The sequence below is a fragment of the Lepidochelys kempii genome, chromosome 4 (assembly GCF_965140265.1).
Source record: "Lepidochelys kempii isolate rLepKem1 chromosome 4, rLepKem1.hap2, whole genome shotgun sequence".
NCBI classification, from domain to species: Eukaryota; Metazoa; Chordata; order Testudines; family Cheloniidae; genus Lepidochelys; species Lepidochelys kempii.
In genome coordinates, this window is record NC_133259.1 from 14041315 (window position 1) to 14060411 (window position 19097).

General features: G+C 42.8%; 1 protein-coding gene across 7 annotated transcripts in view; it reads left to right on the forward strand.

Annotated features, from left to right (window-relative positions):
• FRAS1 (Fraser extracellular matrix complex subunit 1) overlaps positions 1–19097 on the forward strand; it is a 299490-nt gene that overhangs the window by 166865 nt on the left and 113528 nt on the right. For all 7 annotated transcript variants that reach the window (XM_073340462.1, XM_073340465.1, XM_073340463.1 and 4 more), the window contains 4 exons: positions 2646–2789; positions 12420–12572; positions 14537–14683; positions 18438–18584. In XM_073340462.1, the coding sequence (XP_073196563.1) occupies positions 2646–2789; positions 12420–12572; positions 14537–14683; positions 18438–18584 (591 nt within the window). The remainder of the gene's footprint in view (positions 1–2645; positions 2790–12419; positions 12573–14536; positions 14684–18437; positions 18585–19097) is intronic.

Here is a 19097-nt window from a genome sequence, read left to right on the forward strand (position 1 = left end):
CAGTATTGTCCAGTGGATAGAGCATTGCAAGACTGTGGCCTTAGTCCCGGCTCTGAAGATCTTACAGTTTAAATGCATAACAGAAACAGTAGAGTGAAGGACCAAGCTAGGCTGTCCGGTGATGCTCTCATATACACGGGTGCCACTCTCTTAGGGCCAAATTCAATGCTGGTGTCACTGGGTGCAACTCCACTAACTAAAGTGGATTTGTGCCGGAGCTGTATTTGGCTTAATGACTTCCGTGGGAGTTGTGCATGTGAGTACGAGTGGGGCTCAGGCTATCGTGCAGATGTTACCTCCAATAGACTTAAATAAAGAGATGAAAACAAAATTGGACTGTGCTGGGGAGGGGAAGCAGTGGACTTAACTGGGTTATCTTTCTTTCCAGCCATCAGGGCTCAGGGTAACGTATTTTCTCATTACACAGAATGCTCCAGAACATCTTTAAGAAAACCATCAAATGCTCTGTGTCTAGGCATTATGTAGCTGGAAATAGTTTTCTGCCTTTCAAAACAAATAATTTTGTATTTGGGATGAGGAAACAGATCTCTTGTTTTTATAGCATTTATTTGTTTGTGGTCTTAGGAACATTTGAAGTATGCTAACCTAAGTCTTCAACAAAGCTCCCATTTAATTTCCATGGGAATTTGTGTGTATGGATCAAGAGCAGTATCTAGTTTGTGCATCCACAGACAGCAAAGAATTACCATTCTATTTTAATAATGGAAAATAAGCAAGACAATAGGCAGCTAGATTTTTTTTTAAGAACCTTTGAATGGTTTATACTCAATGCTTCAAAAGGCTAGAAAAACACATTGTCACTGCGAATTAGATTATTTTTACTCTGTAGTTTACTATAGCACTGGGTTTATGAGGAGGAAATTATGTAATTGCGTGAGAAAACACATAATTCTAAATGGGTGTACTTATCGGACTAGGGAAGGGTGTTGTATTTCTGACGTGCACAGCAGCTGCAGTATAATTATGAGTATAAGCTTCTTCAGCCAATCAGTTTTCATCCACGTCATTTAATCTAATATAATCAGATTACCAGAATCAGTCACTCTGTGGCTGAATGGCACAATGAATTCCTATGTACCCATTGAGCCAGAATCTGGGGATTTGGTGCAATCTTTCGTTATTAGCTGCTGACCCCAGGAAGGTGGGGGGGGGGAAGGTTTGAAATGTGATATGTTTCTCAGACTTCGTTTCAAGGTCATCAACTGGTTTTATCAGATTGCAGCCATTGTCCATAAATGTGTACTGGGCTAGATATTTTCAAAAATGATACTAAATTTCTTCAATGAACTGGTTACCACTGGGTAGGAGGCCTCCAAATTGGAGAAACGAAGTTCCTCTGAGATCCCATGTTCTATTTATTGGATTTTAGCCAAGAAATACTCTATAAAGATGTTTATTGGGCAAATGATTACAAAAATTACATTGATTTTGGTGTTCTGTACTGCCACCGAGGAGATCCTGGCTCATGGCTAACTGTTAGTTGCATTGAAATGTGTCTGATCCTGGGATGGTGGTGTTGTGTAAGTGGCAAACATAGGCATAAAGAAAATTACCTCATCTCACACCTTGCCAACGTAGAACATCTGTAGCTTTTAAACAGGCACAAGCAATAATGTTAACATAACCTGTGTCTACCCGATTTTTACAGTGTTTAAAATGTTTCATTCCATTTCATTCCAGCCTCTGAATAATAATAGTCAGGTGGCTCAGTCAGAAATAGGTGGTGATGACTTTTCAGGACTAGAAGAAGGAGCTTTATATTATATGAAATGGGAGATTCCTAGCTTTCCATTAGAGATTGAGCAATTATTTCTAGTCCGGGGAGGTCCTGCGATGTTGTTACACTTCTGAAGTTGCACACTTTTATTCAGGGGAATTTTTAGAGGTTTTTAGACATCATTAGTTTCAGTATTTTTTTTTTTAAAATTTCCCTCAGAGGTCTGCACAGTTGGAATCCTGGTAATAAGACTCCTGGCTTTGTAGGTAGAAGGATGCAAAACATTGTCTCGATAAAAATATTTTAGAACACTCTTCATCTCTTTCTGGAGTAGTTTTACTGTAAAATATGTGGCATGGTATTTAGGTTTTATTGAGTGAGTTTGGGGGACACTTCCATAAATCACTCCTGGCTTCCCCATTCATGAGTAATGTGGCCATCCCGAACTCATGCTAATAAAACTTTTATACCATGCCATCATGATCCTTTATCTCTCCCCTGTCTCTTGCTGTGCATGCGTGTGTGTATGTGTATATATACACACAGGCTGGCAGATGATCTCTATATTTTATATGGATTTAGATCTTGATTTATGCAGAGGACAAGCACAAAGGTCTTTAATTTCCTGCTGCTTGCCCCTTGTCGAGCCAAAAGAGGAGAGGGGGTAAAATCCTTCCAGATCAGAATTTAGTCACTTACACCGTGGTAGCAATTTACACCTCCATTGCAGAGGTGTAAATGATGACACAAGGAGCTGGGCAATGGAGAATTAGGCCCTATGATTCTCCCCCTTTCCCCCCCCCGTGTGTGTGTATATATATGTGTATATATATATATATATGTGTATATATGTATGTTTTGCTGAGGTACTGATTATCTTAACAGTGAGTGGTGTTTTCTCATGCAGCCTGCCATCCATCCTGCAAAAAGTGCAAAGGTCCTTCAGACTCTGACTGCATAACCTGCCATCCCCATGCAACCTTTGTGAGTGGCAAGTGCAGGACCAGCTGCAAGGAGGAGCAGTACCTGAACCTTGTGGGATATTGTGTTGGTAAGTGAGAGGAGACTCCTGTACAGACTCCTGGCCATTCTTCAATAGTAACCAGATATTTCAGTGTACAACTGTAACATAAAGGAGTCAAAATGATAGTTACTGATAAAATAATATGACTAAAAAGTACTGCTAAACCACTAGACATACCATATGGCACGACCACTTACCACTGCGTTTTATTTCTCTTCGAGCTGTGTGAGGCCAATTGCAAATTATAGAAATACAGAGGTTTTCAGCTCTACCACCCATCCAGCACAAGGGACCCTGAGTTTAAGCTGCACAGATGGTGGAAGCCCATGGGTGCTGACTCTGTGCTTCTTCCTGAAGAGGTTGGTGGGATGCAGTCTTCTGCAGAGGGTCAAAAGCCACTCTGAGGCAGGGAGTTAGAGGAGAACTTGGGCAAATGAACCCACACCTGAGTTTCTCTTCTTTTCCCCTTGACTTCTCTAGCCCCAGCCCCAGTATATGCAGTCATTCCATGTGCAGCCCCAAAAGGGGAGATAGGCCGATTCTGATCGTCCAATGGACAGTCTTAAAAAACCCCACACAAACTAATGCCTGTCCCCCTGCTACTAGCTGGTGTGAGTCAACAGGGACAAGAGATCTCTGATAGCTTTGATCTCTGTGGAGAATGGAAGGGGGTTCTCATCTCTGATCATGAGAGAGGGAGGTGAGGGCTGACTTGTCCTTCCCGGCTTGTTGCTGCTTATTTTGGGAGGATTGGGCTTATGTCTGGAAAGTGGTACGTTGCAATATTATGAAAAGCAGTAGAGTGTTCACACAGTTAATGGTATCGTAACAAATCAGCTCTTATTTAACAGCTGCTGCCAGAGTATAATACAGACCTCAACTCTGCTGTGTTCAGTGATTGCTGATCCTCTTCAGAGGGTTTTAAGTAGTTGGAACTTGTACAATTTTGTGGACAGTTCAGTTAGGCAGTCAGACCATTGGACCACCTCCTGTTCCAGGCGAAGCTCTGGAATGGGGCTGCCAGTCATGGCAATCAGCTGTCTTTGGGTCTGTGGCCCCTCATGGGGAATAGCCTGCCACTTAAGACACTGGGCATGCTGTGTTCATCCCCTAAGTCAGTGCCCTGAACTCAATTACCATACCAGGAAGGGCACCATCACAAGCTCCACCCCAGAGAAAGATGCAATCATAGGTGGTCATAATGCCTGAAGGGGCCTTCGGCAGCTGTTGACGAGAGTGGTATCCCTGGAGAATCAGGAACAGCGTGGTGGGCCAGCAGCCAGGGATGCTGCTTTACCGCAGCATAGGGCTTCAGAAAGATGAATTAAAAACCCATCCCATGATTCTGAGAAACAGCTTATTGTGCCTAACAGGAATATTGGCATAGCTGGGTTTGATGTGTGCACTTTTGAGAGATAGGAGGATTTATTCAGAGGTTACTCTCTGTGGGTACTGTATACATGCACTTCAGCCTATCATCAGAAGCCACTAATTGCATTTACCTGTTTAAAAAAGAAAAATCTCATTTAATCCACCATGCAGTCAAGGATAAACACATTCTGGGAACAGTTCCAGTCACTTCTGAGCTGTATTGTTTCCATTTATTTATTTATTTTAGTTTATCAAAGAAAAGATACAGCTTGTGAGACCTATGGCAGCACTGAGAGGCTCCAAGAAAGATAAATGATCTGAAAAAAGGAGGGGGAAAAAATGCACTAGACGTAATAAGTAAATCTATTCAAGGATTATCACTCTCAAGTTAGTCCTGACTCCCCACTCCCACCCACCGCCAACATAGACTTCTTTTTTTTTTTTTTTCCAATATAAGATTTGTTTCTTTGATCTCAACTTCCAGGACTTCCTTTTTTTTTTTTTTAGGAGATATATTATTTTGCCTGCCCACCGCAGAAATGGGAAAGGAAGGAACAAGATACTAAAGAGGGGAGAAATGTCCAAAATGTATTCTGCAGTTCTCTGAATGTACACAAAGCAGGGTTACTTATCAATTTATAGAAAGTAGGAGACATGAGTCGTGATTTTGTTTAGCTAATGCCTGCAGCCGAATGATTACAGTGAATGACACCTATGAAAATAATTCAGCATTTCAAAGAGTTAAAAGCTACATTGGATAATGGGGTGGAGAGTATGCTGAAAAAATTTGTGGATGACACCAAGCTGGGAGGAGTTGCAAGAACTTTGGAGGACAGGATTAGAATTTAAAATGACCTGGATAAATTGGAGAATTGATCTGAAATCAACCATATGAAATTCAATGAAGATAACTGCAAAGTACTTCACTTGGGAAGGAAAGATGAAACGCACAATTACAAAACAGGGAATAACTCGCCAGGTGGTAGTTCTGTTGAAAAGGATCTGGGAGTTATAATGGATCACAAATTGAATATAGTCAACAGTGTGTTGCAGTTGTGAAAAAGGCTCATATCATTCTGGTGTGTATTAACAAGAGTGTCATATGTTAGACACGGGAGGTAATTGTGCTGCTCTGCTCGGCACTGGTGAGGCCTCAGCTGGAGGACTGTGTCCAGTCCTGGGTATCACACTTTAGGAAGGATGTGGACAAACTGGAGAGAGTCCAGAGGAGAGTAACAAAAATGAAAAAAAGCTTTAGAAAACCTGACCTGTGAGAAAGCATTAGGAACACTGGGCATGTTTAGTCTTGAGAATAGAAAACTGAGTGAGGGGAGGGAGAGAACTTGATAAGTCTTCAAATATGATAAGGACTGTTATAAAGATGACTGTGATTAATTGTTCTCCTCATCCACTGAAGGTAGGACAAGAAGTAGTGGGCTTAATCTGCAGCAAGGGAGATTTAGGTTAGATATTAGGAAAAACTTTCCAACTGTAAGGGTCGTTCAGTACTGGAATAGGCTTCCAAGGGAGGTTGTGGAATCCCCATCGTGAGAGGTTTTTAAGAACAGGTTAGACAAACAGGTGGTCTAGGTCAAGATGATCTAGGTTTATTTGGTCCTGCCTCTGCACAAGGGGCTGGACTTGATGACCTCTCTAGGTCCTTTCCAGCCCTACATTTCTATAACTTCTATGATTTCTCTGTAAAGTTTCAGAGGATGTAAAAATGTGCTTGTTTGTAACAGAATATTACTCCAGCTCACTGGCCTGATTCACTACTTCATTGATTTAATTGGAGTTACATCACTGTAGAACTGGTGTAACACAATGGCGAATCTGCTCCGTTGTGTTTGCTTGTGGCCTGGGTCTTCATTGTATGAAAAAGTGTGCCTTTTGTGGTGGTTGAATGCTTTTTCTTTTGAAACCAGTTTGAAGCATTAATTGCTTATTTAGGTCCCCAATCCTACGTAGGGATCTGCTACCACAGATTCCAGTGTCCCATGGCTAGCTGATTCTGTTGTAGGATTAGCACATTAGAAAGCTCATTAATGTGTTATGCTTTGTAGCTCTATGCAGAGAAATCCTTTATTTCCTCCACTTTATTTTGCCATTACCTTTCATTGTGTTCCCTCTAGCAGATCCCCTTTGAATTGCCATTCCTAGCTGTAAGATTTACTGGAAAGAATGAGTAATATTTATCACGTCAGGGTTAGCCTTGGGACTGGTTTTCTTTGCCTCTGGTTTGTGCGTATGTTTTAATTGCTCACTGTCATCTCTATAAGTTTGGTAGAGTCTTGTAGGATGGTAAGCACACTGTTATTTTCATGTCCTTGGGCCCTGCATGGCTTGGATTTGGCCTGCAGACTCTTTATTATTGGCAATGATGCACGAGCCCGAAAGAACCAAGCTTAGTTTTCAGAGCTTAGGCTGTATATGAAACACTGGCAGTTGGAAGGACCATCATTTTCCTTCTAAACAAAGCCAAGTTTGATCTGGAAATCACTGAAGCAACAAGCATTGGCCCCCCACAGTGCTATTTTTACAGAATCACTTCTCAGTAGAACCACACTTCAAAGGCCTTATTCAAACCCACTGAGGTCAAAGAGTTTCAGTGGCCTTTGGCTCAAGCCCTAGAATAGGAGGGAAGGCTTAATAGTTACAGTACAGCAAAGAGGGGCAGGAGATCTCAGTTCTGTTCCCCGCTCTGCCTCAGTCTTGCTGTGTGACCCTGGATAAGTCACTTAGGCCCTGACCCTGCACCACAGAAGTCAATGGTAGTTCTGCCAATGTCTTCAAAGGCACAAGATGAGGCCCTTCATCTCTCTGTGCTTCTATAGAGTGGGAATAATACTTCCCTGCTTCACAGTGGCAGTGGCGGGGGTGTGTGTGCACGGATGTAGGTAAAGTGCCTTGAGATCCTCTGATGAAAAGTGCTGAAGGAAGAGTGTTGCTATTGGCTGACTTTTTAAAACATCTATGGGTGGGTCTTTGAGGGAGATATTTGTGGCCGGAGGGGATGTTGCTCCTTGTTCCAAACTTCTGTCTAATGTTAGAACAAATTACACATGCTGATGGCCCCTGTCCCTTGCATCTGTGCTGTTGTTGCATCTCAGTCAGCCTCCTCACTCAACACAGATTGAAATGTTACTCTATACACTTGCCTTTACAGGTTATTAATGATCAGTCTGAAAGCAGCTGTCCCATAAAAGCGAACATCAGAAACCATTACATTTACATTATGTACAATTTGCTTTAATATCTGCAAGGTTTTTGACTTTGCTTCAAAAGCAATGTTTTTACAATTATCTATCCATCATCACGATTGCTTGTTATTCCAGTCCCTCGCTGACCCTGGGGGCAGAATTTTGTCGGGACTTAAAGGGTGCACTGTGCATTGGAGCCTCATCTTCTTCTTTTTCTATCCACGGGGAGAAAATCTTTTATGAATGATGGAGAAAGCCAGCTGTCAAGTGAAACTATTAACTTCTAATGAATTTTATTGTTGCATTTTTTAATAATATCAATAAAATAGTGTTATGCTTAACACGGTCACAGAAATGCACTTCAGTTATCACAAGAGGAAAAAATGCTTCAAATATTTTGAAGCAGAAGTGGGTTTTCAAACTCTAGTCCAAGGTATCCAAAGCCTCTGCGAAAAAGCTTCCGAGGAATGTACAGGTTACCTGGGGGCTGTGTGGGGCAATGCCAGTACGCTGGGCTGAGACTCCTGAGATGTTGTGTGGGCAAGTCAGTTTCCCTGTCTGTAAAATGGGATAATGATCCTGATTTCCTTTATAAGGAGCTTTGAGATCAATTGGTGGAAAACGCCATATAAGAGTTAGGGATCATTTTCAGGTGTATGTTTGGATTTTTAGCTGTTTCCAATCCAGTTTTAGGTGTCTGTGGTGTTTTCATCTTTCCAAAATTTGACAAAGATTACTTGACATTTTCCAACTACTAGTAAAGATTTTTGTTCAGCTTCATAAACCTTGGGAACCAATTACTTGAAAAGTTTCGCCTTCAAAACTACTGTCCTTCTGGTGAAATCTACTGTCCTTCTGGTGAAATCCCACCTTCTCTTCAGAGTTTCTTCAGATTTCTTCCAGAGTATTCTCAAGTACTTAACTGAAGATCCATGAGAAAATCACAGGAAAACCTGAGGTCTCACATGGTGGAAGAGCCTGAGAATTCAGAGCCCAGGCTCACCTGGGCATTTTGCTGACCTATAAACCTCCAGCCATCAAAGGCTTCTGAGAAGAACTGATAGAGAAGATGACTGACATGGTGATGGAATTCAAGACAGCTCTTGATCTTGATCACCTCAGTTTCCACAGGGATGACACCTCTTATTGAATAACTCCAAACTTCCTAGTTAAAGTTTCCATTTTGGAATTCTTACAGGTATTCTTCAGATCCACACATACAGTTGGTCAGCCCCCCTAACCGGATCCTCAGGCTGGATGTGGACATAAGGGTCCAGGTTCTTGGCTGGTGTAAATTGGGATGCCAGTTTATACCAGCTGAGGATCTAGGTGAAGAAATGCAAGAACCACCTCCCTGCTTTGGTCTGGGCTGTTTTGTCTCATGCCCCATTCCTCTGGAATTCCTCTCGTCAGTGTGTTCAGAGACGCTCCTGCTCTTTGTGGTAATATAAGCATCTCTCTATGAGACTGCCAAGGTCCCATTAACTTTATAAGGAGCTGAGTGTGCTTGTTTATGGGAGAATGCCCCCTTCAGCATTTTCAAGAGTAAGGTAAAAAGCTTTTTGTTTTTAGATGACCTTCTGACTAAACTCTATTGACTTTTCTCTTTGGATTCATTGTAAGTTGTTGTGGGAAGTTTGCATGATGACATGCCTGTGAATTACATGGTATTAGATTATTGATTTAATATAATGCCCTGTTCTTATCCCCATATTCTCTGTTATCCTAATGGGTACAATATGGATAAGCATTTGCAAGGGAAAATATGTCCCCAGGAGCCCTTAAAAGGCTAGGTATAGCTAAACAAGTCAACACAAGCATTTGCTAGCTTAGCTAATGGAGGAGTCAAGAGGGCATGAATGGCTCTGGGTTCTTTGAGTGTTGACTAATGCTTCAGGAACAGTTTTGGCTTCATGATGAGTCCCTGTTCTGTGTGTTTCACAAGCTAAGCGGTCGCCCCTGTGAGTTTAGGCAGGTCAGCTGCAGATCCCTTTCCATGCAGAGGAGGGCAGTGTTTTCTTTACATTTCTAGTGAAAGACGTGCATAGCGGTGGCTTGATAGTGCTCTGGAGTGAAATCTTGCTGTAGCTGTTACATCTTGCTCCCTCTCAGTAAGATTTTGGTGGGGAACCAGGTGAAGAAAGAGGAACCCTAGTGCCTGCTGAGAAACAAGGTTAGTTAAGTCGTTGGCTGTTATGAAAGCAGCTCTGTGATCGTGAGGAGGAGAATGAGCGAGAGGACACTGGGACTATCATCAAGGTGACACCGTCATACTCTGAAGAGTCTGTGTGGGATTCTGAAAGAGGACTCACAGAGTAATGTACCTAACTCACATTGATTTTCAATGAGAGTTGAATGCCTGACTCCTTTAGGCCTCCTTGAAAATGCCAGCCAGTACACTCCTGCAGCTGAAATCACATCCTAGATAAGGTGCAGGGAGGAGTGGTGTGAAGGGGTCAAGCAGAAGTAAAAGACAAATATTGGTGCTGGGCTGATAGCGGGGGGCCATTCAGAACTATAAGGAGAATACTCTGCTCCTTTTCCTTCTTAGCCAAAAGGGAGCCTGCTGTGAAAATCTATGTAACATTTTACAGTACAAAGTACTTTTGTTCTTCCTTTTCTCTACCACTTGTTCCCCATGGTCCTTCAAATTCACCACAAGCCGTTGGCTTTCTGGGGTAAGTCAATCGTGTGAGTGTTCTTTGAGCTCCGCATTGAAAGTATCGAGGGTGAATATAGGACTGATTTCTCAGGAAGCAACAGCCGAATTAAAGGAACTGTTTTAACACATAGGAACAAACACAGCAAGCCTGTAAAGAGGAGAAAAACATGCCATCACCCAGCTCTGTAGGCACTTACACCTTTTAAATGTCTTTGGACTTTTCCAACATGAGAACAAAAAATTATTTAGATGAGAATCTGGTTAATTGCACTCGGCAGGTACTTTTCTCTCTGTTAGTCTGCATTTATCGCGTTTACCTGCCACAGATATTTATTCCATGCTCATCGCTAGAGTATTTCAGTGCCTGGTGTATTTGTCTATTTATTGCACCTAACCAACAATTATCCAATTATCACCATCCAGCACAGACACTTGGAGACAGTAGGACACTAATATTGTAGGGTGAGTAAATGAATTACTAGGTGAATAGGGGGAGCATGAGAAATTAGTGAAACCTACTGCTGCTAATTTTAGTGCTTAAGGAGGGTGTACATAGATGCTCATGATCTTACTTCTTAAAAAAAAAAACAAAAAAAAAAACTATCCCACATAAATTACATACAACATACCAACATATATAATCATATGTATGGAACCTTAGTCCCTGATCCCGCCATAAACTCTGCAGGATAAGACATCTGGGATCATGCCAACCACCTCTGACTTCGGGGGGAATACATGGGGGTACAGGTTCTATCCACTCTGAGTTCATTGCAGGATCAGGGCCTTAGCATACTACAAATATATGGCATTACACAGAGTGTAGTGTGAAGCTTTGCGTGATATTTTATTAGTTCTTTTCACACACAGGATTCTGAAGCACACAATACACTAACCCTTGCATGCTGTGTATGCAGGATGGATGAGGTTTTCCATTGTGAATCATGGCACACTACAGGCATTACTTGATCTTTACTATCAAGAAACATATGTTCTTAGAAAAAGCAATTTCATGATCTTAGCCATAACATTTGTTCTCCTTTCCCTTTGGTTGTTAGGTCCCTATCTGTAAGATTGCTTCTTTGGGGCCAGGGCTGTGTCTTCTATGTTCTTAGGGTTTTATGTTGCCTTTCATAGGGTTTTACGCTGCCGGCCATTACCATAGGGGTGCTCAGCGCTCTTTAGGCACTAAAATAAATAAATAAACAATATTGACCCAAAGTGCATGCACCACACTGCTTAAAAAGTTCATGACGCAAAATACTAGCACCTTATGCCAGAGTCTCAGGGAATGAAATATGTAGTAGGTTAGGGGATGAAGTATGCAGCTACCTGAATGATCTGAAATACTGTATACTTCCTGCATTAAATTTTGCCCTCGGCTGCACGTGCACAGAGCTCCCCCTGAATTCAGGAAGACTTGTGCATGTGTAACCCGGGGAAGAATTCAGACTGAGATTTTCAAAGGAGCCTAAGGGAGTTAAGCATCCCTACCCCAATGGAAATGGGGGCCTAACTCTCTTAGGCTCCTTTGAAAATCCCAGCCTCGTTCTTTAGAATCAAAACACTACAATTCTCAATGAAAGTTTCAGGAGAGACAAAGGACAGAAAGGTTAGTTCTCAGTAGAAATCTCATTATTACATTTCTTTCAAGACGGCCATCATTTCCCTGGTAATTTTCTGAATTACTGTAATGAGGATTAATTTGGCTTCCAGGGTACCTTGCATTGTCCTTATATATGTACAAAAGGTTTGCTGTAAAACCTTTTGAAGCTCTCAAGGTTCAGGGGAAGGTCAGGAGCCATTAATTGGTGTGCTGCTGAAAAAGAGGTTTGTAAGGCTGGCTAATCCTTTTGGGAGTGCCGGGTGGGAAAACCTGGGCAATGTGAACCGCAGGAGAAAATTGATCCACTTGCTCCGATCATGCTTTTTTGGGAGCATAGAATCTGTACAGCCAGCAGCATCCTTTTTAGAAAGATTAATCTTAGAAAGAAAAAAAAAAGTGCCTTTTTTTTTTTAGGAGAGAGCTTTGAACCATCTTCGCCCATTAGGGGGGAAGTGGGGAGGACACTTGAATTCAGCAAAAGGCAGCTCAAGAACGTTCAAGCAGTGTGCGCGCTGTCTGATGCTAAGTAAAAAGCTGCAGCACCACAGTGCCTGAAAATAACACAGAGTAAAAATTGGGGAGGAGGTGGGCCTAATATTTGCTGATAATGCCTCTTGCAAACCTTCATAAGGACAGTCTTAGCCCCTGATCCCTTTTTGCTCCGAATGAGAGTTGTGCATGCAAAGTGCTCTTAATGTTACTTTTCCGAAATATATTCCTTGTGCTCTCTCAGTGCCGTTGTCTCTGAGCAGGGCTGTTTTGCGAGATGATGGTCAGAAGCCTCCTTCATTGGTACCCCCTATTTCTTTTCTCTTTAGACTGTCATCCTTTGTGTCACCAGTGCGTGGCTGATCTCCACGACACGGGCAGCGTCTGCTTGAAGTGTCAGAACGCCCGTCACTTGCTGCTGAGGGATCGCTGTGTTCCTGACTGTCCCGTGGGATCCTATGCAGAAAGCGGAGTTTGTAAAAGTGAGTAACATCTGGAGGTGGAGCTTAGTGGTGAGATCTGCCCAGCTGCTCCCTTGGAACTGCTTCTCTTGAGAGGCCAGTGGACAAGGCGCTGAGCTAGATTTCAGGAAATCTCTGTTTCAAGCGTGGCTGTGCAAGTCGCTGCACCTCTCTGTCCTCCTGTTTCCTCTCCCGCCCTTTGTCTGTTGTTAAATGGGAAGCTGTCTTTGAGGTAGGGACCGTATGTCTTCGTACTGTGCCGAGCCCCCAAGCACTGCTGTTACACAAAGAATACTAGTTAATATACTGCAGATAGCAGGAAGTTTGTGGGGAGAAGGGGGGTGGGAGTGTGGTTCTGTGTCAGTCTTGCGAAAGGTCCCCGCCTCATCCATTCAGTTTTGGCTGATGCAGTGATGTCACTTCTGGGGGTTGTTTTCAGGTAGGTGGGACTCAAAGATTTTCCATATTCAAGGAACACGTTAAAGAGGGGTCACTTCAGATGTCCTTCGCTAAGCTGCTATGTCTCTTCTGCTCTTGTGGTGGTAGCACAATGTTAGGAGCTTGATTGTCCAGGGGAGCTTCTAGGCATGTGCCAAGAGGAGAAAAAACAAATTCTGTTCACTAAGACGGGAACTACTGGTACACTATGGTGAAATCCAGGCCCCATTGAAGTTAATGGCAAAACTCTCACGGACTTCACTCTGTGTATGGACGTCAACTGGGCACAGGACCCTGCATTAGTCTACGGTAGGATCTCAAATGAGGAAGGTTGTTACATCGTGAAGCGGGATCTTTTATCTGTGCTCTTAGGAATCCAACAGAAAACCTGCCGCCGGAAGCTGAGTATTATCCCAGTTTTTAGAACTTCCTTGCAGTTGACTGAGGCTCTCGCTGAATCAGCATTGCCAGAGGCAGTAATTCCGGCCTGTCCCAGAGAGAACGAGCCGGCTCCAGAAAAGCTAGCCTGACTCCTCGGTCTGTGGGGGTAGTGTGTTGTCGGCGGTCAGCCAGCAGTGTTGGTGGTAGCATTCTGATGGTGCCTTGTGCCTTCTGGGCCATTAGCCCTTTTTTGCCCATCGTGGTACCTGCTGGTGCTTGAGTGGCACTTTTTTTGCAGGCTTCTTCATACCGTTTTGCCTTTCTCAAGAGGACATAAATCCGTTTCCTATGAGAACTCCAGCATGTCCACCCAGAGCTTGTCAAAGCCCAGTTCATCTTACATGAGACAAAGTATATTAGGGACTGATAGACGAGAAAGAGACCAAAAGAAGAAACATTATATATTTAAATGTCCAATCTGGCCTCTTTGCATGAGATGGGCACTGCCTAATCCAGACTAAATGTACAAGATCAGCATTGCAAAAACTTCTCTCTACTGGCCCAAGATTTAGTTACAAGGTCGCTGTATCATTACTTACCTAGCTCCACACTGACAGAAATATTAACTGTGTTTCTTAGCTTTGTCTTAGCCTTCCAGGTAGTGTGTTTCACCCGGTAGCGCTATAATATGTCATCTAGTGGGGCATGCCTCTTGGAGGGAGGGGGGGATTCCTTCCTCCTGGAAAGCCAAGTTTAGATAGAGCATTTCTGCCTTTGGGTGTAAAGGTTTCATGAATTACCCAAAACGTTCTGTTGTTCAAGCTATGTCAAAGTGCATATTAAATTTAGGGTGAGCTTTTAAGATCCCTAACATTGCCTTGGGCCAAATTCAACCTTGAATAAGGTGGGTATCTCTATGGATTTCTCTGTCCACTTAGTCAGTGATGGATCTGGCCCTTTACATTTAATGAGGGCACAGTTCTTTACTTACAGGACAGTTAGGAAAGCAAGAAATCCCACAGCGAGAACATGTGTGCATGTAGGAATGGTGGGTGCTCTGCACTCTGAGGATCAGTCTGGTGATGTGCTCTTGTAAAGAACCTTTACAGCCTGCTTGAAGATTTGCTTTTGCGTGAACGGTGTTTTCATTCTTTTTGCCCTCTCAGAGTGTCACCCCTCGTGCAAAACCTGCAGTGGCGGAGGTCCTTTCTCCTGCTCTTCCTGTGACTCCAGCCTCGTTTTGTCCCACACTGGCATGTGTACCTCAGCCTGTTTCCTGGGATACTACAGGGATGAGAGCTGGACCTGCAAACGTAAGTGTCTCCTGCCAAACACTCCCTCCTCTTCAGAGTGCCCTTGCAAATGGTTTCTTGGCTTCTTGATCCAGTCTGTCCCATCATGAAAAGCTTGTAACTGTCAGGAAAATGCTGTTGGTGACATTATGAAGACCTTGAACTAGACTTAATAATTAAGGAGCATCGCTATACATGCAACAGTGACTATACAGAACAAGGGCCTAATTGCCTACTGCCTTGTACAGGTCTGGTCATTTATGCCAGTGCAAAATGCTACCATTCTGATTGGGCAGATTTCTGCAAGGTGCTTAGCACTCTAGCTACAATCCAGCAAAGCTCTTAAACATGTGCTTAACTTCAAGCATGTAAATAGTCCCATTTGCTTTAATGAGTCAGTCCAAGTATGTGTTTCAGTACTTTGCTGGGTTGGGACCAGACTGCTCAGCAGGATCGAAGCTTATGAACACAAAGTGGATTCCACTCTTATTAACTTCTCCAGAAAACCCGCTTTCCAAGTAGAAAGGCTTGCCAAGCCTCAGTGTTGTGCCAAACTCCTGGATAGTCTTCTGTGGATGTCCTAAATGTCTGTTTCTCCCCTTGGGCTGTCCATTCACTAGTCCAGTCACAAGCCCTTGCTGAATACAGTTCTAGCACCCAAACTTGAGTGAGACGTTTATTTCTGTAAACAGTCTCATTCCAACCACACACGTCTCATCTCCCAGTTTGCAAATAACTTCTTTATTGTATGTAAAATTTGTGGCTGGTGAAAACTAATGAGAGCCTTATGGCAGAGTGTGTTGATGTGTAGAATTTGTGTAATTTCAGGGGGCACTCAGACCTGTTCAGGTGCAATGTTAGTGATAACTCATCTAGAAATAGATTGATCTGCTCTGTTGGACAACTACCAGGTAGAGATAACAACAAAAGTTTAATCAGAATCTTTGGTCTCTTTCCCTCCTCCCCTATTTGTTTTGATTTCACTACACTTTTGAAGAACCCATAGTTTTGAAAATACCTTAGATTAAATCAAAGGAATGTGAAGTAGAGCTATGTACTCCTTTGCTCTCGATATGTCTACTGGAGTGTTTGTAGAGAAACGACGACGCAAACTTAAGAAGCTTTTCACAAAAGTGGTATGCATCTAAAAACATTGTTGCAGAGCAATGCTGATAAAAGAAATGGCATGTACTTGTTTTTAAATGCAGCTTTTGTTTTCCCCTTTGGGAGCAGTCTTTTTGGATCGTGTGACCACGACGTGTTTTGAACTCCACAAATCTTTTATCATTCATGGGTCTTCTAATTCATGACTTTTTTATCTAAAGATACTTGAGAAAAACTAAATTAATGATCACCACACCTTTGTAAGGACCAGTGAAATGAGACAAGTGCTGGTGCATTTATAAATAGGTATTAGATTCTTTAAATAGACTTTTCTTTAGGGTACGTCTATGTTACCGCTAGAGGTGTAATTTCAGATTGATGTACACAGGGTAGCTTTGACTGAGCTAGCTTGCCAAAAATAGCAGTGTAGCCATGGCAACATAGTTTAGCTGCCCAATTACAATCCGATCCTTGACCCTAGATAAGTAGTCAGGTGACTAGCCTGAACTGTCGCCCACACTGCTGGGGCCACACTGCTGTTCTGAGTGCCCTTCATCAAAGCCAGTTCATGTACATCTACCCAACCTGGAAATGACACTTCCAGCTGCAATGTACATGTATTCTTGGAGACACGTTCTCTCCCAGGAGCTGCAGAGTTGTATGACATTTTTGGACTATATAGCAACAAATCATTAGCTCAGATGTCACAAGTGACAAAATGGGTGGTTTCTCCTAGTTTCAACAAGACACCAGGAAAAAATAGGTATTTACAGCTAATCTGTGCTTTGAGTTTTTCAGATTTAGAACTCAAAGTGAACTTGAACCAAGAACAAGTGCACATACACCCCCCTAAATAAGAACCATTGAGTTTCATAGATCTCTACTTCCCAGCCACACTGAACTCATTCTCAAGCCCGTGAGAACTTTTGACCATAAAAACAACCAGTCGAGCTTGATCCTTTGGACTTATGGGGCCATATTTCCAGAAATGTGCCTGCATGATTGTGTGCATAAAATTGTACTTGTATTTGCATGAGCAAATGCCAGGATTGTGTTTGAGATAATTGCGTGCTCAAAGAATCAGTTCTGTTTCGAGCTGACCGTTTGTACGCATAATGGTTGCATTTGCTAGCACGGCTTTGGTAACTGTACATGCAGGTTAGGTGTGGAAATCCACATGATTTTTGCATGTGTGTTTCTGAAAATATGGCTTTTGATGTGCACTGTACCACTCCAAGTGATCGCTCACCATTAAGAGTACGGCAGGTCAGTGCCATAGTGGACTCTCTCTGTACATCGGCTAGATGCTATGAGGGGTACGTCTACATGGCAGAAAAGACCTGTAGCAGCAAGACTCAGAGCATGGGTCAACTGACTTGGGCTTGCACTGCAGGGCTAAAAATAGCCGTGCTGACGTTTGGGCTTGGGCTGGAGCCTGGTCTCTGAAAGCTGACGAGGTGGGGAGGGTCTCCAGTCTGAGGCCAAACATCTACACAGCTATTTTAGCCACCCCCTGCGCGAGCTCTTTGAGCTCGGATCAGTTGACCCAGGCTCTGAGATTCACTGCTGTTTTTTTTTTTGTCTGTGGAGACGTACCCAAAGTTGCTTTCCACTCTTTTGTAGCACTTTGCTATTAAAGTTTTGCTGTGGGATCATAGAAACATAGAATATCAGGGTTGGAAAAGACCTTAGGAGGCCATCTAGTCCAACCCCCTGCTCAAAGCAGGACCAATCCCCAACTAAATCATCCCAGCCAGGGCTTTGTCAAGCCAGGCCTTAAAAACTTCCAAGGATGGAGATTTCACCACCTCCCTAGGTAACCCATTCCAGTGCTTCACCACCCCTCCTAGTGTAATACTTTTTCCTAGGATCCAACCTAGACCTCCCCCACTGCAACTTGAGACCATTGCTCCTTGTTCTGTCAAGGATAGTCAAGAGCTGTGCCATTCATGTTGAATGCACCTGCATCATGCTGAGAAATTCAGACTCCCAACATCCTGGAGCAAAATATTTTGAACCTCTGGGTGTTGCACCTTGTCCAGCTGAACCGTCAGATTTTGCTTCCTGTTTCTGTAAACTCCACGACATCCCACATTTCGAGCAAAATGTAAAACACTTGGTGAAACACTTAGGTGAAATTCTATGGCCTGTGTTATGCAGAGGTTAGACTAGATGATCCTGATGGTTCCTTCTGGCCTTCAGAACTCTGAGTCTATGAATAAGAACTGGACGGGTTAAATTTAAGTTACTCAAGGTGAAAGGAGAAAAATGCTTTAAGAACACCTGGATACAGGGATTTGAATTCCAAGTTCCATGATTGACTCTGGTGGTTCATCAGATTATTAGTACGCAAACTTTGTCCATCTGGGAGAAAGCAATATTTTAAATTGCTCTCAAGTGGCAAGCCAGGCCTTAAAAACCTCCAAGGATTGGTAGACACTCAGAGCAACATTAAGTCCTATGTGGAGATATGTCCAGAACTCCCTTTTGGATAGATGGAGGGTAGCCATGAAGCAGGGCTTGGGGATGGTAAGCAGGGAAAGCTATGAAGAGTTACCCCAGCAGATTCTCCAAGAGAACATTGAATAGTGGCGCTTCAGGTAAATCTAACCTCATTTGGCTAGTGCTTCAGTAATTGCAGTGATTTTTTTTGTTCTTAATTTCTCTACAGCTTGCAGTGTCCACTGTTTGGGTTGTGAGTCGGCCATGGGTTGTACATCATGCAGAGACTCAGCCAAGGTTCTGTTGTTTGGTGAATGCCAGTATGAAAACTGCACTCAGCAGTATTATCTTGATTTCTCCACCAAGACTTGCAGAGGTGAAAAACGCATATTTTCTATTTAAAAATAGCCATTAGGATGGCTGCAGAATGGTCTGCTTAGGGGGTCTATTACTGAACAGATTTTTTTCTGTTATCTTTTTTCAGCCGCCCTCTGTCACATACTTCAGTTTTCAGTTAAAAAAAAAATCCTCAAGATTATTGCAAACCCTTCCTTTGTAAATGATTTAGTAAGTGAGCCATCAAACTTTCCAAGGGTCGGGTTTAGCAATTCTTTCAGTCGCCACTCAATGGAATAATGAATGAGGTTAACATTTTAAATCTTTTTGTCTTGAGTGCATGTAGGGTCTTGTATATTGACCTGAGTATCTCTGGCTTATAAATACGACATCTCTGACCAACAACAACAAATATTGAGAAAGATTTAGAAGACTTGAGAGATTTCCAAAACTCTCCTAGATAATATTCCGTACTGGAAATGTAGTTTGAGGACGATGTAGCCTTATCGTCTACCACCACCATTCAAAGCACTATTGCAAATCAATTGTTATT